This window comes from Mustela putorius, unplaced genomic scaffold (genome assembly GCF_011764305.1).
Source record: "Mustela putorius furo isolate JIRA1106 unplaced genomic scaffold, ASM1176430v1.1 tig00000275_pilon_pilon_pilon, whole genome shotgun sequence".
Lineage (NCBI taxonomy): Eukaryota > Metazoa > Chordata > Mammalia > Carnivora > Mustelidae > Mustela > Mustela putorius.
The window spans coordinates 34,295,767-34,319,102 of record NW_025421341.1 but is presented as its reverse complement, the minus strand read 5'-3'; the positions used below and the strand labels follow the sequence as shown (position 1 = coordinate 34,319,102).

Sequence of the window (23,336 nt, the reverse complement as noted above, 5' to 3'; positions counted from 1 at the left end):
TAAAAATACACTGCTTTTCCAATGTTCTCATTATTCTGTGGTTATTCCAAATTTATCCTCTATGAGTAAAAAGACCAAAACTGCTTTACTGCCAGCTTAATTACAATTTTTAAAAGCTATATTCTGGTTTTACACACAATATACACGTATGTGTTGTGTGTGGGTATTTTGATACCAGAGTTCACACATAATACCAAAATTTCCTTTCTTTTCTTTAATACGCACACACATATGCAATGTGACACATCATGGACTGACAACCAACCTCATTTTCAGAGCCTGGAACTGTTGAAGAAGAAGTGCCAACTGTTGCTGCTGCTGCGAGGATAGGGCTGCTTTCTGTTGTTGAGCCAAAACCTGGGCATATTGTTGTCTTCAAAAAGTAAAATAAAGTATAACCTGTCTATGTACATTTAGTACACTTTACTAAGATACCGAAAGACAAAGGTTGGTCTACCCCCCCAAAAGTACCATTAGAAATAGCTATCAAATAAGTTTTAACAATATTTCATGATAAGAATAGTTACATAGAAAATTCTCTACTTCATTCTAAAAAGAACTGTGAACTTCTAGATAACATGCTCAAAGAGGACAGCAAAAAAATTGTAAAATGTCAAAAGCTGTCAAACTCTCTGAAAATATCAGAAAGCAAGTGAAAAATAAAAGAGATTTGAACTAATAGTTACTTTCACATGAAACACTTTTTGCAAAAATAAAATCACTTGTATAAAAATTCTCAAAATTTATGTTTCAACTTGGAAAATTTTAGGTTAAGATTTTTTTCTACTGGATCAGAGGTAGACAAATATCTATTAAGAGCCAGACAGCAAGTATTTTCAGCTTTGCAGGCCACATGCAATTATTTAATTCTCCCACTGCACTGCAAAAGGAGCTGTAGACAACACACCAACAAACACTTGTGGCTATGTTCTAATAAAATCTCGTTAATGACAATAGGGATCAAACCAGTTTGCCGATCTCTGTACCAGATGACAGCAAATCTTACTTCTTCTACTAAAGTGACACATAATCTAAGTAATTCTGCTATCGTTTCACAGCAATGCTAACAGCATAAATGTTTACTTCTTTCTTGCCCTCTCATCTATGTTTTTTTCCTCTGTGGCATTCAAAGTTGAGCCATTTAGGAGGCATTTAAGTTCTTAAAATGCTTGTTGTTTCTTGCTTTAGGAGCTAAAGAGCTTGTGAAATTATAGTTATGTGTCATTTTCTGCAAATTTCTGGTATTTAAAAAGACCAAACTCCAAATATATATTGGTAACATGCCACTAGCTAGGTGACTGAAGTATCATAGAAACTTGTAGTCCTCTGCTGTAAAAAGTAAAACTTAGGAGATTATATCTAAAGGCACCTGGGGAGCTCCTGGGAGGCTTAGCTGAGCATCAGACTCCTGGTTTCAATCCCCACCCATCCACCCCTTACCCCTACACTCTCCCTCCCCAACTCTGCACTCAAGAGTGATTCTGTTTGTCCCTCTCCTTCTGCTCTCCCCCCACTCGTGTGCATTCTCTCTCAAATAAATAAAATCTTCAAAAAAAATTTTTTTTAAGTAAAGGCATTTTGCAGTGTACCCTACTGCATTACTGCTCTTACTGTATTAAGAACTGCTGGTACTGAAGGTGCTGCATCTGGTACAAGGCCGTGAGCTCCTGTTGTCTGGTCAGTCGTTCCTGGTCCAACTCTCCCTAGTGAAGAGGTAGGGGAAGAAATACCACTGAACAAATTGCAAAAAGCTTAAAAGCCATTTACTACATATTATCTGAAAGCAAACTGAATCTTAGACCTTGACTTCCCACTCTACCTTTATGCCCCAAATGCTCAACTATTACAAAAACTCTTAAAGAGCTAACCATTGCCATCTAGTGGGAAAAGATGGTGTCTGCATTATAAGAGATTCCCTTTGGGGGGAAAGGGGTCCTTACTTTAGCTGCTGTTCTCTCCTCCCACCCTTGAAGCTGAATGTTGTACTGTACCCAAGAGTCATTACTATAACTAAAAAATGTATTATTTCCCAATGTTAAAAGTGATCTGTAAACCTGGAGATCATGTAGAAATCAGAGAAATGGGGTAGAACTTTCAGAAAGGAATAAAATTATCTGAAGTTAATGTGGTAGGAATATGACCAGGGCCAGTAATGAATATAGAGAGCAGTGTAGAAGTATATTTTGTTAAAGATGCTGACAAGTTTTACATTAACAGAATATGAAAGAGCTTGCAAAATTTTAACTCCCCACCTCAAAACTAGGTGTTTCTATTGCTACTAATATACCATGAGTTAGACAGGTACCTGGGTAGCTCAGTTAAGTGATGGCCTTTAGCTAAGGTCATGAGGTGGTCCATGGCTGGGATCCAGCCCCACATTAGCCTCTCTGCTCAGCAGAGAGCCTGCTTCTCCCTCTCCCTCTGCCTGCCACTCTGCCTACTTGTACTCTCATTCTCTCACTGTCAAATAAATAAATAGATCTTAAAACATAAATGTATGTGTATATATATAATGAGTAGGAAAAATTGTTTTTTAGTTTGTGTTTCAAATGACATAGCTGGAATTTAAATTCTGAAAAGTTAAAATTGGGAAATTTTAAGCCTTCGGCTCAGGTCATGATCCCAGAGGCCTGGCATCAGGCCCTGCATTGGGCTCCCTGCTCAGCAGGGAACCTGCTTCTCCCTCTCCCACTCCCCCTGCTTGTGTTCCCTTTCTCACTGTGTCTCTGTCAAATAAATAAATAAAATCTTTTTTAAAAAGGTGGGGGGGTGACATAGATTAGGGCAAATCATTAGTGAATAGTTTATATCTTTACCATACACAGATTATGCTTTGGAATGAAATACTGGATATACAATTTCTTGGGGTGGAGATCACTTGAAATTCAGAGACATTTTTCTTTCCAATTAAATACTGGAGGATGGAAGCTACACTAGGTTAATCTAAACTTTCTACATTAAAACCTACATTTCAAGGTATATTCATCATCAATGTGAGCATTACTCAGGGCAACAGCAGTTAACAGCTGACAGAAGCAGAGTTTGCCATGGTTCTTCCCCTAAAAAGAAGTCAGGAAATGGGCTAGGGCAAACATGCCAAGCTCCAAGGTATGCACTTCTAGCTCTGAAACATGCACGATAACTCATACCAATTTCAGAAAAGGGAAATAAACTTGGTATATAAATAAAATGTTTATACAATAATACACAATTAATTTTTCTTTGGATTTATAACAGAAATGTCAGAAATAATTCCCCTCACCTAGGAATCATCACTGTTCTCCAAATTACAGGTGGTCTCAACCCATCAGTGGACAGTGACATCAATTACTGGATCAAGATCAGTATTTATATAAAAAGAAGGGAGGAAGGCAGGGAAGAAAATATGTGCATGGCACAAAATCTTTCGTCAAATTTGTTTCACAAATATCCATGTACAGTTATGAATGTACAGAGTACTGATGTAAAACCACTTATTTTACTATGGGCTGTGGCCAAACAATTTTATTGGCCATTGTTCTCACCTATGAATCCCTATGACCGTAAGAGAGTTTGTGTCCCATTTATCTTCACCTCGCAAGAACCTACCACAAGGCTAGCACAGGCCCTAACTATGTAGCTGCTGAATAAATCAAAGGTATATGTCACTGCAGTGATCCAGTATTCACACTAAAGGTGTTTGACTATGGCCACTTCTGACTGTGGCAGCCACCCAAGACTCCAACCTAGAGAAGAAAAGCAAGGCACAGATCCGAAGCCCTCCAAAAGGAACTCTACAGGGAGAGGCCCAGAGACAGCTGCAGAGAAGTAAGATTTCCCCTTCAAATGCATTCCAGTGCCAGTATACAAGGGAGGTTACATTATGATCCAATTTTTCGTTAAAAATACTAGTAACTTGGGGTGCCTGGGTGGCTCAGTGGGTTAAAGCCTCTGCCTTCGGCCCAGGTCATGATCTCAGGGTCCTGGGATCAAGCCCCGCATCAGGCTCTCTGCTCAGCAGGGGGCCTGCTTCCTCCTCTCTGCCTACTTGTGATCTCTCTCTCTGTCAAATAAATAAATAAAAATTTAAAAAAAAAAACTAGTAACATATTTTTTTTTAAAGTGTTCAATTCAAATTATTCCAAAGCACTAGAATTTTTTGTTAGCAACATTTATTTGCTTTAAGGTAAACCTAAAATTTAGGAACTTTTTGAGTCAGAAAGCAAAAACCAAACAAAGGTAAGGGAAGAGGAAGAGAGGAGAATGTGCATTCTAATTAAAAGCAAAAAAAAAAAAACACCCCCAAAAAACCCAACTCTAAAAAGTCAACTGAATTGAAGCACAGCGGGGAGCCTGCTTCTCTCTCTACCTACTGTTCACCCTGCTTGTGCACACTCTCTCTCTCTGACAAATAAATAAAATTAAAAAAAAAAAAAAAAAAAAAAAAGAAAGAAAGAAAGAGAAAAAGGAGAAACCAGAACATATAGGACCTGGTAGGCAAAACAGGGTAAGATGTTGTTTTTTTCCACACCTGCTGGAAATCTACTAAATAAAGGATTTTGTTTCTTTAGAATTTGGGCAGGGGTGGGGAGAATGGAAAGGTGGGGGGAGAGGGGTGAAAACAGGTATTTGAATTTTGGAAAGATGTTATAGCTGGGTATGCAGTCTGCAATTCAGACTGCCCACTGCTGTTTCAATTACTCTCAAAAGTGCAGTTTCTTCCTCATCAGATCCAACATCTGGGTTGTGTTTACAAAGAGAAGCGAGGGTTTCTGCAGCTAGTATGTATTCTGGGTGAGCTGTAAGGTACTTACCATATGAGGAGGGGGAGCTGGACCGGGAGAGAAAGGAACCCTTCCCCACATTTTCATGATATCACCAAGAGGCTGGAAGCTTTCATCACATGCTCTCTTCACCAATAAAGACATAGTAAAATAGCCCGCCTGAAACCATTCCGCCATCTCCTGATTATTGAAGGGACCTATAATAGCACCAATTAAACAGAAGGGCAATAAAAATCCTTTCAGACTGAAGAGGAAAATAAAATTATTACCTGAATCTGATCCTTATCCAGAGGTACAACTTATTTCAGGTGATACCCATCAAATTTTTTTTTTAGATATTTTAATGTAATCCATCTGCAAAGTTAGTAAATAGGCTTCTAACTAGTAAAATACAACAGAAATGATTTTGAAATAAGACTTCTGGGGATGGGGCACCTGGGTGGCTCAGTGGGTTAAGTCGCTGCCTTCGGCTCAGGTCATGATCTCAGGGTCCTGGGATCGAGTCTCCCCTCAGCGGGGAGCCTGCTTCCCTCTCTCCCTCTCTGCCTACTTGTGATCTTTCTCTGTCAAATGGATGGGTAAAATCTTTAAAAAAAAAAAAAAAAAGACTTCTGGGGATGCCTGGGTGGCTCTGTTGGTTAAGTGTCTGCCTTCAGAGTTCAGGTCATGATCCCTGGGTCCTGGGACTGAGTCCCACATCAGGCTCCTTGCTCAGCAGGGAGCCTGCTTTTCCTTCTACCCGCTGCTCTCCCTGCTTGTGTGTACGCGCGTGCTCGCTCTCTCTCTCTCTCTCTGACAAATAAATAAATAAATTTGGGGGGGAGGGAAGAAATAAGACTTCTGTCTTATTTTAAGGAACATAACTATCTCCATCTCACTCAATCTTTACAAATTCATTTGTCAGAAAAGTATACTAAAACTGAAAAGTATTTTTGTTACACTTTGCATCACTAAGGCATAAGGAATATAAATATGTAAGGCTAAATATAATTTCCTCTAATTTTCATTTTCTTCCAGATAATTAAAGGTTAGCAAAGTATAAATAATAATCTATTAAATTAAGATAACTTACAATTGATGTACCCAGGTACAACTAAATCTAGCTGAGGGTGGGGGTGTGATGACATTCTCTAGATGTTTTTACAATTAAAAATCAAACATTTTATATATAAAACTAACAAATACACTCTGATCCCTAACCATGAGTACCAATTACATGGGTCTAGGCAGTGGGAACACAATAGTAAATAAAACAAGTCCCTAGAACATCCAGTTCTGGAAAAATGGAATAGATGTACTTGTCCCTTCTCCTCCTGCTAAATCCAACAAAAGCCCTACATATTATATACCAGAGAAGACTCTGAAGAGTAGAAAGGAGTAGACTTCAGAGCAAAGAAAACTACCAGAGACAGAGGGTTATTACGTATCAGTACAGGGTCAATCCATCAAGAAGACTAAGAAGACACAGCAATCATAAATGTATACACCAAACAAACTGCAAAAATACATGAATCAAAATCTAAAAAAATTGAAAAGACAGAGAAATACCCAATTATACCTGAAGACTTCAACACCATTCTCATGACAACTGACAGAACTAGACAGAAAACGAACAAGATTATAGAGCTCAACAAAACCATCAATCAACAAGGTCCGACTGATTAATTTATAGAATGCTCCAAAGACAGCAAAATACAGTCTTTTCAAGTACCCACAGAACATACAACAAAAAGAACTATAGTCTGGGCCATATATAAATCCCAATAAGAACTAAAATTATATATGGTGTATTTTTCAACCACAATAAAATCAACCCAGAAATCATTAATAGAAAGGTAACAGGAAAATCTTGAAGCACTCGGAAACTTAACAACACACTTGCAAATTATCCACGAGTAAAAGTGGAAATCTCCTGGGGGCCTGGCTGGCTCAGTCAGAAGAACATATGACTCTTGATCTCAGGATCATGAGCTCAAGCCCCACTTGGGTGTAAAGATTACTTAAACATATTTTTTTCAAAAGTGGAGGTCTCAACAAGAAAAAAACAAAATACACTGGACTGGGGGGTGCCTGGGTGGCTCAGTCAGTTAAGAGTCCAACTCTTTTTTTTTTTTTTAAGATTTTATTTATTTAACAGAGAGAGATCACAAGTAGGCAGAGAGGCAGGCAGAGAGAGGGGGGTAAGCAGGCTCTCTGCCAAGGAAGTCTTTAACCCACTGATCCACCCAGGTAACTCCAGCGTCCAACTCTTGATTTCGGCTCAGGTCATGATCTCAGCGCTGTGAGATCAATCCCCATGCCAGGATCACATGCTATGCGTGGAACCTACTTAAGATTCTCTCTACCTCTTCCTCTGCAGCTTCCTCACCTCTTAAATAAAGGGAGGGGGGCGCCTGGGTGGCTCAGTGGGTTAAAGCCTCTGCCTTCGGTCATGATCCCAGAATCCTGGGATCCAGCCCTGCACTGGGCTCTCTGCTCCACACAGAGAGCCTGCTTCCTCCTCCTCTCTCTCTCTCTCTCTGCCTGCTTGTGATCTCTGGGATCTTCTGATGTCTGTCAAGTTAAAAAAAAAGAAAAAAAAAGGCAGGGGGAGGGGCAGCTGGGTGGCTCAGTCAGTTAGGCAGCTGCCCCTTTGGCTCAAGTCATGATCCCGAGGCTCCTTGCTCAGTGGGGAGCCTGTTTCTGTCTCTGCCTGCAGCTCCCCCTGCATGTGCACTCTTTCTCCTCCTCTCTTTCTAACAAATCTTAGAGAAAAAAAGAAAAAAAAAAGCATACTAAACTGAATGAAAATGAAAAGGTATGTCTCCAATTTGTTAAAGAAGTATTGAAAGAGAAATTTATGGTATTAAATGCTTACATTAGAAAAGTCTCAAATCAATACTATATAAGCACCCACCCTCAAGACCCTAGAAAAAGGAAAGCAAAATAAACCCTAAGAAGAAGGAAAGAAATAAGAACAGAACTCAATGAAACTGAAAACAAAAAACAGTAATGAAAAAAAAATCAATGAAACAAAGCTGATTCCTTGAAGAGATGAATAAAAATTAACAAATCTGTAACAAGACTGACAATGACAAAAGAGAAATGAACAAATTACCAACATGAGGAATAAAACAGGGGCTATCACTACAGAACTTGCAAACATCAAAAAGAGAGTAAGGGAATACTCCAAGTAACTCTACCCACACAAATTTGACATCTTAGCTGAAATGGATGAATTCATAAAACACAAAACAAAACAAAACCTACCAAATCAACCCATATTAAATCAGCAATTTTTTTTATTATTTTATTTATTTATTTGACAGTGAGAGATCACAAGTAGGCAGAGAGGCGGGCAGAGAGAGAGGAAGGGAAGCAGGCTACCGGCTGAGCAGAAAGCCCGATGTGGGGCTTGATCCCAGGACCCTGAGATCATGACCCGAACCGAAGGCAGCAGCTCAACCCACTGAGCCACCCAGGCGCCCCTTAAATCAATAATTTAAATAGCCCCTGTAACTATTAGGGATACTGAATTTTAATTTTAAAGTTAAAAAAACAAAAACAAAAACAGGGCATCTGGTTGACTCAATTGGTAGAGCATGTGACTCTGGATCTCAAGGTCATGAGTTCAAGCCTGCCCATGCTGGGCATAGAGCCTACTTTATTATTATTTTTTTCAATAGAGCCTATTATTTAAAAATAATCCCGAAAAGAAGTCCCCAGATGGTTTCAATGGAGAATTCTACAAAACATTTGAAGAAGAGTTAACATCAATTCTAAATAATCTTCCAGAAAATAGGAGAGGGAATAATTCCCAGTTAATTTTATGAAGCTAATTATTATCCTGATACTAAAATCAGACAATGAGGATACCAAAACCACAAAACAACATCCCTCATAAAGACAGACACAAGAATCCTTAACTAAACATTACCTAAAAGGAGCCAGCAATATATAAAAAGTTATAAATCATGACCAAATGGCGTTTATTCCAAGAGTACAAAGCTGGTTCAATATTGAATATGCAATCAATTTAATCCACCAAATCAAAGTTGCTAAAGAAGAAAAATAATAGGATCATTTCAACAAATGCAGAAAAAGCATTTGACAAAATCCAATACCCAATGAAACTCTCAAAAACTAAGGTACTTCCTCAACTTCATAAAGAGCATCTATAAAAAGCCAGAAGCTAACATTACACTTAATAATGAGCTCAGCAAGGTCACAGACTAAAGACAAACATCCAAAATTCAATTCTATATAGTAACAATGAACACAAAGACACTGAAATAAAATTTACAATTACTCAAAAAAAACCAAGGAGATACAAATGGATTAAAGCATGTACAGAATATATGCTGAAAACTACAAGTTCATGGATTGGAAGACTCAACATGAGAAAGCTATCAATTCTCTTCAAAATGATATAAAGGTTTAACACAGTTCCTATTAAAATCTCAGCAAGATATTTAAGTACAGATTTTTTAAATTTTTATATGGTAAATACAGGTAAGATTATTCTAAAATTCATATGGAAAAACAAAGGAACTGGAAAAGTTAAAAACTGTTTTGATAAAAATAAACTGGGAGAAAAAAAAAACAAACAGGAGGAACCAGTCTATCCAACTTCAAGACATATATAATTATATAGCTACAGTAATCGAGACTGTGATACTGGCGCAAAGACAGACACACAGATCAGTGGAATAGAAAAAAGAACACAGAAAACAGACCAACATAAATACACCCAAATGAATTTTGAGAAAGGTAATTCAAAAGAGGAAAGATGGATTTTCAACCAAACGTTCCAGAGCAACTAGACATCCATCAGCAAAAAAATAAACTTTGATCTAAATCCCATTCGTTATACAAAAATTAATAGATCACAGAGTTGGGGCTCCAAGGTGCTGCAGTCAGTTGAGCAGTCTTGGTTTTGGCTCAGGGCATGATCTTGGGGTCATGGGATCAAGCCCCACATCAGGCTCCCTGCTCCATGTGGAGTCTACTTGAGACTCTCTCTCCCTCTGCCCCTCCCCACACTCTCTCTCTAAACTAAATAATAAATAAATTAACCTTTTTAAAAAAATCACAAGACTTAAATATAAAACAAAAAACTATCAATTATTTTGGAAAGGACATTTTGGGATCTGAAGCTAGGAAAAGAGTTCTTCTGTCTCAGACTTAATACTAAAAACACAATCCATAAAAGGGAAAAATTAATCAACTAGACTTCATCAGTATTTAAAACTTTTCATCTGTGATAAAGAGATAAAAACAGGCTGGGATAAAGTATTTGCAAACCACCTATCTAACAAAGGACTAGTACCTATATATAAAGAAATCTCAAAACTCAAAAGGTTAAAAAAAAAAAAAAGCAGAGTCTAACCAGAATATGGGTAAAAAAACATGAAGAGATAGTTCACCTAAGAAAATAAACAGCCAATAAACATATAAAAAAATGTTCAACATCTTTACCCATCAGGGAAATGCAAACCAAATACTATAATGAGATATTGTATACTCTATACACTACATAACATGTGAAGTGGCTAAAATAAAAAATAGCAACATCATCAAATACTGTCAAGAATGTGGAGAAACCAAATCACTCATAGATTGCTGCAGAAATACAAAATGGTCAGCCCTCTGGAAAAGTCTGGCAGTTTCTTTAAAAAACTAAATGTGTCGTTACCATATAATCTAGCAGTTGCACTCCTGGATGTTTGTATCTCAAGGGGAATGAAGAGTTTGTTATAACAAAAGCCTACCCATAAATGTTTAACAGCTTTATTATAATAGCCAAAATAGGCGGTGCTTGGGTGGCACAGTCAGCTAAGGGTTCAAGTCTTGATTTCAGCTCACCTTATCATCTCAGGATTATAAGATCGAACCCCGCATCAGGCTCTGAGCTCAGTGAAGAGTCTGCTTGAGATTCTTCCTCCCTCCCCCCACCCCCACTTCCCCACTGCACATACTCTCTCTAAAATAAATAAATCTTTTTTTTTAAGATTTTGTTTATTTGACAGAAAAAGACAGTAAGAGAGGGAACACAGCATGGGGAGTGAGAGAGGGCGAAGCAGGCATCCCACTGAGCAGGGAGCCTGATGCAGGATTTGATGAGGACCAAGCTGAAGGCAGATGCCTAATGACTGAGCCACCCAGGTGCCCAAATAAATCTTAAAAAAAATAATAATAGTCAAAAATGGGAACAACCCAGATACCTTTCATGGATGAATGACTATACTATGATATATCCACATCACTGATGTACTCTCAGTTAAAAAAACAAAAAACACCACCCACTGACACCATGTAACAACTTGTATCAATCTTCTGAGCAGGATGCTGAGTGAAAAAAAAATTAGCTGGAAATGAATTCCATTTATGTAACATTCTTGAAATGACAAACTATAGAAATGGGGGTAGTGGTTGTCAAGTGTTAAGGAGTAGGTACCAATGGGAAGGAAATGCATATGTTTATCTAAGGGCAATATGAAATAGAAATGTTTTTAATCTTGACTATATCAAAGGCAATATGCTGGCTGGATACTGTACTACAGTTTTGCATGAGATTACCAGTACTGGGAAACTGGATAAGGAATACATAAAATCTCTATTATATCTTACAGCTGCATGTGAAGCTACAATTATCTTAAAGTAAATTTAATTAAAAAACACATCCATGTGTTTTGGGGTGGGGTTTTTTTTGTTGTTTTTTTGTTTTTGGTTTTGGTTTTGGTTTTGGTTTTTAAAACCATGTGTTTTAATTAAAACACAGAGTCCTCAACTTGGAAGCACACTTTGTCTCTCCAGCTGCAATCCCTAAAACATCGAATAAATGCTTCTGATTGTTTTACCAGAAACAAAACAAACAAGCAAACAAAAAACCCACAAATGCACAGTCCTGATCCCATGTACCTTACATTCTACAGGGATGTAAACAGATCATTAACAAATATATACAGAGCCAGGCAGCAACAGATGTTGCAAAGGAGAATAAAGGGAAAGGGTAAGGGGACTGAGTGTGGAAAAGGAGTTAGTATGCTGGAAAGAGGTCACAGGGTGTATTTGGTAAAACACTATCATGATACTGGTTAACACAGTCAACCAATTTCAAGTTATAAACAAAGATTTCAAAAGCAGAAATGAAGAATCAACAAATATCTTTTATAGCATTCCTCATTCTAATCTAACTTGTGCACCATCCAAATTTTTAAGGGATTAACATAAAATATGGTATGACCTTTTCTCCCACATTTTTAACAGATCTTTATCATTCATGGAATCAACTCCACTTCAGCAGAACATTGAAGTACGGTCTTCCAAGACTACTGCCATCACCTTTTTATGGGAGGGAAACTGAAGTACAAAGATGATAAGGAATTCACCTGCCTAGTTAACCAGCTGGGTAGCTAGAACTGAGGGGGTCTTGAGCATTTTGTTTACATCCCTATCATATTAGTAATCATTCTGCCTTATAGTCAAACAATTTTCATTGGACTGCCCTCCCCCTACACTGAAATTGTAAAGTACTATGGGAGAAACCTACAAAAATGCCATATACATACATACATGCATACATACATATATATATATATATATGTGTGGGTGTGTGTGTATATATGTCCTATAAAACTGGATTGTTTTCTACTATGTATGTGTGTGTGTGTGTGTGTGTGTGTGTGTCCTGTAAAAATGGATTGTTTTCTACTATTATGCAAACTGACATTAAATAATGACCATCTTACAGAATCTGGAGGTAATGGCTTCAAGTAGAATGGAACGAGCTACCTTGAATTTCTCCCTGAGGATCTTTGTAATACCACTTCTGCATTGCTTCGTGCATCAGCGGAACAGACACTCCCTTAGCTCTGTGCTCTTGCAATTTTGACGCCAGTCTCTCATCATCTAGTGCACTGTCTTGGAGATAAGCCACCATCTTCTCAGCTTGCTAATAGGAAAAAAAAAAAAAAAAAGGATTGAGGAAACAAATGATCCCAAATAAATACTAGAACATATAATAAAAATGCCTACCTTTTTTTGAATGATTTGGCCTGTGAAAGGTATTTCAACGCAAGAAACATAGCAGGCAACCATTTACTTCTTCCAACAAGGTCATATAGTATGTACTACCCCCATTTTATGGAGGGGTAAACTAAGGCTGAGAGAGGTCAAATCTTGCTCAAAGTTTCAAAACTTTTAAGCAAACCGAACAGATTAAAACACAAACTGGTATGGATGAAAATCCAGGCTTCTAATCAACACACTAATAAGATTACTTTTTAAACTAATAAGCCACTGGTCAATCCTGAAGCAAATAAACTAAACCTGTAAAAACATGGGTGTTAATACAACAAAGACTCAATTAATATGATTACAAATAAAATTTTTTATAAGTTTTACTAAGACACTGCCTTTTCTTCCTCTCCTTGAGCATTTCCTGCCACCAAAAACTACCCCACCCTGAAAGAGAAATTCTTCTACAGAAAACAAGCTATCATTTACTTTGTATACAACAAAGGTATATCTTAGGAAAATCTAGAGACATAAATAAAATGTTAAAATTCTGAGTTTAACTATTTTTCCAGTTATATTTTAGGCAAAAGATACAGAAGACGCTATGCCCATCCACAGCTGCTTGTATTTGCCATTTTTGGCATTCCATTAATTTCCAAAAAGAAAAAAGAAAAGCAAACAGCTAAGGGCAACCTCAGAAGAGAAAAAATAACCTGACACAATGACTACTACATAGCAGAAACTTATAAGCATGAAATGATTTGAAAGACAATTACTCACACAAAAAAATACGAGATTTACAAACAACTTTTCCAGTACATAAAATCTAATGCACAGAAGTTCCATTTCTAAATATTCATTTAAAGCTTCCAAATTTTATGGTAGTTTGAGAAAGAAAAAAAGGATTACAAAATTTTTACCTGCTCCAAATGTTTGAGACCCTCTTCATCATCTGGCTCTGTGGAAACACTGCCCATCCCAGGAGCACCTACGACCGGCGTTTCAACTGGCCGGAGGGCAGGACTTGGATTGGGAACAGGCGGTGGAAGTATGAGAAGAGGAGAGGCTGTATCTGAAGGAATCTGTGACAGGGGCTGCTGGACATCAGAAACTATTTCTAAAGGAAAAAAACATGGAATAAAGAGACTCTTTTTCAGATTTTATTTTTTATAGAGAGAGAGAGCAGGGGGAAGGGCAGGGAGCCCAGTAGAGTCTTATGAAGAATGTATCACCAAGTTGGGCCACTCACTAAATGGGCTCAACAGAAATATGGATCAGGAACACTGCAGCTACTTCTTATAGAGAAGTGTAGTATTTCTCCCTACGATGACAGAAGTACCTCTACAAAATGACACAACATAAGGATTAAAAAAGATATCTAGGGGCGCCTGGGTGGCTCAGTGGGTTGAGCCGCTGCCTTCGGCTCAGGTCATGATCTCGGGGTCCTAGGATCGAGTCCCGCATCGGGCTCTCTGCTCGGCAGGGAGCCTGCTCCCCTCTCTCTCTCTGCCTGCCTCTGCATCTACTTGTGATCTCTCTCTGTCAAATAAATAAATAAAATCTTTAAAAAAAAAAAAAAGGTATCTAGAAAGTGCCTGACTGGGTCACTAGAGCAACTGCCCAACAGCTACACAATTTCCTTTTGAGAGCAAACTATCAGCCCAATCCCTTCTTTATAACATGTCTCCACCAGCAGACGATTAACAAAGCACTGCAAATCTTCTCAAAAATATTGTAACTCATCATCAAAACTTTGATTAAGTGCATTGGCAATTATCTTGAATAAATACCTATTTCAGGTGATAATTAATGTATTTCAATACATTATTCTTTAGGATAATGAAGAGCATTTGGGAGTTTACCTAGACAGGTCAGCAAGTTCTTCTCAATATAAACACAGACTGCAAAAGAGGTTCTGTGTTGGTCCCTATTTCTAGCCTCTCAGTATGCAGGCTCTTAAGAAGGGAGGGGGATGGGAGTAATTAGATACAAATGCAGTTTCTCCTTTGAAACCTTGTTTGCTCAATTACAGACAGCTTCTCCAAATCCCTGCCCCTCTCAGGAACACTTTCCTCTCTCTGCCAAACTTCTTAAAAGAACAGTTGATCCACCACAACCACCACCACCCCTGCTACACTGTGACTTCCACTTCCAACCTCCAATACAGCTTCTCTCTCACAAAAAAGCAGTGACTCAACGTCCCCAAACCCAATGGCTTTTCCTAGTCCTCTCCATCTGACCTTAGCAGTCCAATCCTGAATTGAAACCTCCTCCCTTCCTTACTGTCCTTCACTATAGGCCACTCTTGCCTATGAAAATTTTCTCTGGCTACTCTTCACCTATCCTCTAAAAATAGGAATTTTGCCCTAGATGACTAATATGCTTTATCTCCCTTACAGACTATCAATCTGGAGTTTCATCTTTAATGGGTATCTACGAAGCTTTCTCAAAATACACATGTCTGGATTCCGTCCTATAATCTCCTAGAATAAGGTCCCAGGCATCTACATTCAAGAGAATGAACCACAAGTAATTTGGGGGCAGATCATAACTGAAAAATGACTACTACATATCAAACAGGTCTCAAAATGGACAAGTCCCACAGTGCCTGACAGAGATTCAAATATTTGAAATCACTCACTAAGCTTTGCTCTAGACATAGAACTCTAAAAAGATACCCTTAGTTTAAGCCCTATAAATATTAGTCTATAAGGCAAAAAAGATAATAGATGGTCTATTAGGCAAAAAGGATAATACACAGATCTTTATCATATTGTATTGCCATGTCAAGAACAGTGCTGGTTGTTTAAGAACCAAGAGAAGATCGCTAATCAGCTCAGGAATTTGGGGTGGAACAGAGTTCCAGGCACAGAGAGGAGCATGTGCTAAGGCATGGAGACAAAAGAACAAGGCCTTATATGGGGTGGGCCTAAGGGTCTGTGAGGGTGGGGAACAGAGTATGAAGGAGACAGAGATGGCACTGAAACTGTACAGAAAGAAGCAGGCATATGCCAGGTCATACAAGGACTCAAATGCCATGTTAAAGGCATGTTCCTATGGTGACTCAACCAATTAACCCTTCAACGTCAAGTACTACAATGTCATTTTTAAGTATGCACAAGAAGGAACATGGAAGTAAACATTAAAACTGCCTATTAAGGTATACGAGCAAATTAAAACAGTAACACTGGAGAAGGGGATATACTTTAAACTTATTCTTTAGCAAAGGTGGTAGGACTTCCACAGATCCATCCATGTTCTTTCTGGCCTCTCTTAGAACAACAGCAATTTGGTGTGCCTTCTGGACACACATCCAACCACTATATGTCTGATGTGGGGATCCAACTACTGCAGAGGATCCTAAACCCTGTCCGCTCAACCAATACCAAGGTGGCTGTGTCATAACATCCTAAGTAAGATTCCCGAGTTTCTAACTCTGTTTTGGTGAATTTGGGGAACGACAAAACATGGGAAGCAGCGTTTGAGGGGGTTCACTGGTAAAATAATCTATTCCAGTAATTTACCACTGGGAGAGGTTCTATAAGGCATAAACAGAATCCTATCTTATCAGTGATCACTGGCCTGCCTGAGCAGAATCCTGTTTCAGCTTGTCTACTCTCATAAATACATACCATCCCCTCTGCTGGGCACTTTGGTTGGTAGGCTAGTTTCTGTCTGATTCTCTTCCTCAGCTTTTTCCGTTTGTTCAGTTTGGGGTTCCTCTTTCCTCTCAAACTGTGGTGCTTCCTGAGGCTGATGGTCTGAAGGAGTACCTGGTCTAGCAGACGATGAGGAGGTCTGGGATATTTCCTCACTGGCTTCTGTAACATGAAGCATTCGTAAGTTAACAACTTGGGAAATTCTGAGTCTGATGAAAACAAGAAGGTAAAAGACAAAAATGAGCCTTACCTACTCCCACTCTATCTGTCTTCTCTCCCTCTTTCCTATTTGTCTTATCAGGTTCTTTGGCTTCTTCATTATGGCTGCTCTCAGAGTCAGAGCACTCCCCACCTTCCTCTACAGGCCGGAAGTCCATTTCCTGCTCTTCTGGAATTGGCTCTTTCTGTACTTTCTGTGTTAAGAAAATAAAGCCAAAGGTCAACAATACATTTGGCTCTGGTGGCAGGTCAATGCCTGTTTTAACATTTAAAACAAATTTCTTACCTTTAGAGAGAGGAACGCTCCAGAGGAGTCAAATGTGCCCATCTCTTCTTCAGCATCCTCTAAGCACCACTCAGGCAAGCTATCCCGGTCATCATCTATGCTTCCACTGCCAGAACGCACCCTTCGGTAACCTCGTTCATCATCCCGATCTCGAAAATCAAACTCAAACCTTCGCCGTCGCTCCATGTGTTCCCGCCAGCCTGCAGAACGAGGGCCATCTGGGATGAGGAGGAGGATACAAACCTTAGAAAATTTTTAGGACAGTACTTGAGAAAAAAAAAAATAAAATAGGAAATAAAGAAGAAAACTATGCCTGGCTGTGAATTCAAATGATCAACCTACTAAAGAGAAAATTAGGCAAAGTAAATGAAATTCAGAGCTCAGCATACATATGACATCACTAAGTAGCAACAGGAGTTATCGTTGGTGAGTACTGAGCCATATCAACTCCTCTAAAGCTCTGAAAAATAAATTTTAAACAAATTACTGTTAAAGGACACTTAATTTGAAGTATACACTTTGGATAAGCTTTAGGTATCTGACTGAAATGTCAATTAGCCATTCACATGGCATACTCTTAGCCCAGGCTTATAATGTTGGTCACCTTCCCATACTAAAGTCTATGCCTTCCCTCTGGCAGGCCTTAATACGTTTCTTTCTTCTCACAAAAATGATGTATACCACGAACTCCCTGTGGCAAATCCTAATATTAAATTTATCAAGCCTACTTGCAAGGGCCAAGATTCCATTTGTAATTCTGATTCCCCCAAAAAAGGCATGGAATTATAGCACTGACAGATGTCAGAGATTTTATATACCCCACTATCCTAATTTTATAGTTTAAGAAACAAAAACTCTGACAGAAGTAACTTGCATAGTGGCAAAGCAGAACAAGAATCTAATTCTGCATCTTCTACTGCTTTTTCCACAACAGCATGCTTACTTTCCTTTCCCTTTATTCTCATCTCTTAACTCTCCCTAGGGAGTTTTTATTTCTGTGTAATACCCCCAGGGACATTCCTAAATCCACCCTACCATACTGTTTATTACATCTACTTTCCAACAGAAAAAAGACTGCCTAAGAATAAAGGATGCCAGTTGAGGTATTTTGTTTTTTTAAGAAAGGGGAACTCTTGTTAATATCTGATAAACCCAAGTCTAAGAGAGTCTTTAAAAAAGAAGCAGGTTTTCAGCTTTCTCTGTGGGAGATACACAAAAGAAATGAGACAAAAAGTTCAATGTTCTTACTACTGAGGCCCAATTTGCTAAGACCAGCAATCTAAAACAAACCGAAAATAAGAAGGCAAAACACTAAAATGCCCAGTAGAGGCACCTACTTACAAATCACTCACAAATGAGTTAAGAAAACATTATTCCCATGCTCCCCCATTCTTCACTTAGAACTATTACATTGTGAAAACTAAAGAACTTTACACCCAGGCTGCTTAAATGCAAACCTAGAATCATTACTCAAAAGAAGTACTCATGACCAAATGTTGAATTCCAGAGTACTCTCTGTATTACTATCATTTCTGAAGTCTGCTAAGTATGCACCATGATAGGAATCTATCCTTCTAGGCATCTGGCTCATGTTTTCCTCTTACTGAGTTTCTTAAGTTCAGCTCCCAGAGTGGATGCTTTGCTGTCCTTAATCGTCCCATCTCCCATACATATCCAGTTTTCAGCCCTACTTAAAACAAATGTAGAAATCCCTAGCTTATAAAGACTAACCACTGCTTTTTAACGTCCTCCCAATAACAGAATAAAAGTTTGCTACAATTTTTATACCACAAAAATTAGTCAAAATCATTATATTTAAACTTTTAATCAAATCATAAAATAACTATAATCTAAGAAATGTTAAGAGTAAAACAACTGATATAATCAGACAACTTTTAAGAATGCTGGGTTGAAAAACTAGATGGTATTCTTTTTAAAAAATGCTTATTTCCAGTGTTTTTTCAGCCAGCCCTGTATATTATATACCCCAAACTGTCTTTTAAAAATATATCAGTAAAAAATTGGGGGGAAATTGTTAAGTTAATGACAAATAAATCAGACATGGAAATCAAATCAGAGACAAAGATTTTTAAAAGACAACATATGTCCAAATCAAAGTTGGGGTGAGGAGGGTCAGTGGTAGAAAATACATTAAAATTTTACTTTGTTTAACTAACTCCCTTTAATAGAATCGACATCAGACATTTGGCCTCACAAACACTGTTGGTCTTCCAAAACATTCACCTTGTTTGTTTTTGATCCGCTGGAATTTCTCTTCTCGCTCAGCCCGGACCCTGTCCATTCTTTCACTGAATGCTTGTTGGGAACATAGTCTACAAACCCTTTTGCTTACAGGCAAGCTCAGCACAAAATGCTGTGATACCTTGAAGAGAACTGTAACATCTGGTTGCCCAGCACACAGACTCATGAGAACTACCTAGATAACTGTGATGTAAACAATGCCCACTCATGACAGAAAACTCACCCAAGAGTCAGCCATGAGGAGTTGGCATAAAAGCATCAAAACTATATACAAAGATTAACTTCACTATGTGTCCACCGATCCATAAACCTAAAGCACTCTGATTGCTTTTATAATGTTTACTTGGGCTGAGATTAGTGATTTTGCTAATAACTTGATTTTAAAATATAAATGAAAACAGTTTGATTATGATTTTTTCTACTAAAAGTGAGCTTCTCTGGCATATGGTTGATAGCTAAAATAATGTTGTGCACATGAAATTCATAAGGCAAATATACACTCTTTGTGCACTCTGGTTCTGCATGACCCCACGATTCAAACTACAGTGGCATCTGATTATCATGAGGCATGGAATCAGCACTTTGGTAGGGGATGAACTTTGACACAAAGCACCAGTGTCTTCAATTACCAGCATATCTAATGTCAGGGAAGAACAGTTTGAAGCATTCTTAAGAGTCAAACAGAAGAACTTACAAAACCACTAATCACTACTATTCTCTCTCTCTCTCCTAAAGTTAGGACAAAAGAATGAACTTATGATTATGTTTTTGACCTGGGCTTAGAGTTTATCCTTCAAATAAGCATAAATCACTTATTCGGGACCAAAAAACCCTGAAAGAATACATCTTTTATTATACAGGAAAAGCACCCACTTTAGGGAAAGCACATATTCCTCAGTGAGCGTATAATTACATATTTGTAAGTTTTAAAGCATGCTGAAAAAATACAACAATTCGGTGTCAGATAAAACTGAAGGAGACCCTCTCACGGTTTTGCAAAGATAGGTGCTTTCCATTAAACCACACTACTTGCTCCAGAAAAATAAAAATGATTTTCATCAACTGAAGAGATATGGGGGAATCTTCGTGCTGAAATTTTTTTGTATTGATAAGAGTGTGATGTGATGATGCAAGTGTGTGACATAAATAACTAAGTCCTCTTTTTTTTTTTTTTTTACTTTACCTATTCATCTTTCTTGCTTGATTGGTAACAATGTCCACTAAATACTCCCTTATTTTGTTCCCTGCACTCACTCAGTAGGAGCCTTACCAGGGCTGTGGGGCCGCCACCTCTCTCCGTCACGTCTCGGTCCAGCTAGTCGCCAACCTCCATCTTCATCTTCTCCATTTTGTTCTTCTCTAAAAATACGCCAGTTTTCACTTTCTGATCGTATAAATTCATGCTTTCTTCCCACAGATGTTGGTCCACCTTCCTCAAAATTTGGTCTCCCTGTAATGAAAATAAGGAAACATGTACCTCAGCCAATACGGACTCTGAAAACAGACCAGACGGCTCAGATCACGCTTTTGTGCAGACGTGCCTACCCCAATGCTCAGGAAGCATGAGTAACAGAACTGCTGTGGACATAAACATCTAGTACTAGTCATAATTCTTAAAGGCAACAGTCACAGACTGGGCAATTACTTTTTATTTTTTTTTTAAGATTTTATTTATTTATTTGACACAGAGATAGAGAGTGAGCACAAGTAGGCAGAGCGGCAGGCAGAGGGAGAGGGAGAAGCAGGCTTTCCATGGAGCAGGGAGCTGATGCAGGGTCTCAGAGCTCTGGGATCATGGCTTGAGCCAAAGGCAGATGCTTAACCGACTGAACCACCCAGACATACCTGGGCAATTATTTTTTAAACAAATAATGTGTGCATTATAAAAAGGGGATGCAATGAAAAGTTAACCAACCTACCTTACCAGCACATACTACTTTTTTAAAAGTCATACAAGAATTTTCAATTATATGATGCATCTTTACTTATTTAATTAACTTCTACTGGCAATTTGCCCAAATAGAGTATCTATAAAATTCAACCTATATTTTATTATAAAAAACACAGTACACTCAAAAGTAGACAATGTGAACTATAATTTTTTCATTTTCATTTGCTCTAACATCTATTACATTATAGGCATAAAACAAATTGCTTTTGGACAGAATGCAAAACTAAGTTATGTGCAACCTAATGCCAGTCAAGGGTTCCATTAATGATGAAAGAAAGCCTGGTATACTAAGTGAACTAAATTGGTACTTTCAAAAGATAAGATAATTCCGAACTGTGCAAACAAATTATTTCTTTACTCACCATCCCACATGTGCTAACATAAACAATTCAAACAGATTATATAAAATCTCACATTAAATTAGTTAAAAACCCAGAACATACACTGGTATCTTCCATTTATGACCTATGGTTAACTATACTTCAGTGACAACCTCAATTCCTTGTACTAAACCACCAAAAAAGTGAAAGAAAGTTGTACAGTTGCATCTGAAAATGAGGGAATTCTAATTTCTGGTCATCCTCTTAAGTTCCACTTCATATATTAAGATTCAATATCCTTTTTGCCCAAACACTTACTAGGTTATTACCACAAATTATTCTATTGAAAGATAAAATATCTAGAAATCTGCTGGGCAAAATGCTACCTGCTTTCTTATTACAGCAGGCAGCCTCTAAGATAGTCCCCAACAAGCCCGGCCTCCTGGCTATTGTGGAATCCCTGCACCTAAAGTGTGGACTGCACTTACTGGCTAGCTCCCAACGAACGGAACACAGCAGAAGTGATAAGATGTCAATGCCAATATTAAGTTAAAAACAACTATGACTTCTATCTGGGATGCTCCCTCCATAGCAATCCAACTGCCATGTCATGAGGCAGCCCTGAGGAAAAGATCATATGGCACAGAACTGAGGCCTGCCAACAGCCACATCAGTAAGCATGGAAGTGGATCCAACCCCAGTCAAGCCTTCAGATGACTACAGCCCTGCTGACACCTGACTGTAGCCCTGCAGTCTCATAAGAGACCCAGGTCAGAGTCAATCAACTACGCTGCTTCTTCCTATCCCAAAGAAACTGAGATAATGCTTGTTGTTTTCAGCTACTAAGTTCTGAGGTATTTTGCTACAAAGCCATAGATAATAAAAACACTCATCTAAAAAAATCCATCCATCCTGCTTATTCTTCATAATAATCCTCAATATTTAATTTTTTTAAAAAGATCTTACTTATTTACTTGAGAGAGAGAGAGAGCATGAGAGGGGAGAGGGTCAGAGGGAAAAGCAAACTCCCTGCTGAGCAGGGAGCCTGATGCGGGACTCGATATTGGGACTCCAGGATCATGAGCTGAGCTGAAGGCAGTCACTTAACCAATATCCTCAATATTTGAAGTCATCTTGGGGCACCTGGGTGGTTGAGTTAAGTGGCTGCCTTCAGCTCAGGTCATGATCCTAGGGTCCTGGGATTGAGCCCTGCCATCAGGCTCCCTGCTTCCCTTGCTGAGCAAGGAGACTTCTTTTCCTTCTCTTGCTCCCCTTCCTTTGTGCGTACATGTTCTCTTTCTCTCTGTCAAATAAATAAATAAATAAAATCTTTAAAAAAGAAATTATTTGGGGGACCTGGGTGGCTCAGGTGGCTCTGCCTTCAGCCCGGGTCCCAGGATCCCGGGATTAAGCCTCATGTAGGGCTCCCTACTCAGGCAGAGCCTGCTTTTCCCTCTCCCACTGGCCCTCTTCCTGCTCATTCATTCTCTCTGAAATAAACAAATAAATAATTTTTTAAAAATATTTGAAGTTATTTTTCCTATTTTTGTAACTGAGAATACTGAGGCTCAAAAGAACAAAAGAGAACTGTCCAAAATCACACTATTTAAATGGTACAGAAAGGATTCAAATGTTAATCTCCTCATTCAACAAATATTTATTGCACATTAAGTGCCAAGTTTTATGAAATCAAATACAGATATATATCTGCCCTTGGGTTCAGAGATCTTCTAGGTTCTCTTGCTCAGAATAAGAAAGGCAACCCGCTTTACAAAGTACCACATCTACTATATGAGTTGGTGAAATATGTAGCTATACTCACAAAAAAGAAGCAAACTTAAGGAAACCCCTAATACGGAGATAATACGGAGGCACCTG

General features: G+C 38.4%; 1 protein-coding gene across 7 annotated transcripts in view; it reads right to left on the bottom strand.

Annotated features, from left to right (window-relative positions):
• GIGYF2 (GRB10 interacting GYF protein 2) overlaps positions 1-23,336 on the bottom strand; it is a 148,760-nt gene that overhangs the window by 40,887 nt on the left and 84,537 nt on the right. For 4 of the 7 annotated variants that reach the window (XM_045078909.1, XM_004773488.3, XM_004773490.3 and 1 more), the window contains 9 exons: positions 20,458-20,637; positions 16,926-17,143; positions 16,671-16,833; positions 16,394-16,582; positions 13,682-13,878; positions 12,537-12,696; positions 4,794-4,960; positions 1,612-1,703; positions 266-373 (listed from right to left, as the gene is read on the bottom strand). In XM_045078909.1, the coding sequence (XP_044934844.1) occupies positions 266-373; positions 1,612-1,703; positions 4,794-4,960; positions 12,537-12,696; positions 13,682-13,878; positions 16,394-16,582; positions 16,671-16,833; positions 16,926-17,143; positions 20,458-20,637 (1,474 nt within the window). Of the gene's footprint in view, positions 1-265; positions 374-1,611; positions 1,704-4,793; positions 4,961-12,536; positions 12,697-13,681; positions 13,879-16,393; positions 16,583-16,670; positions 16,834-16,925; positions 17,144-19,169; positions 19,333-20,457; positions 20,638-23,336 lie in introns of those variants that run through there. The other 3 variants (XM_004773489.3, XM_004773491.3, XM_004773492.3) reach the window with 3 other exon arrangements.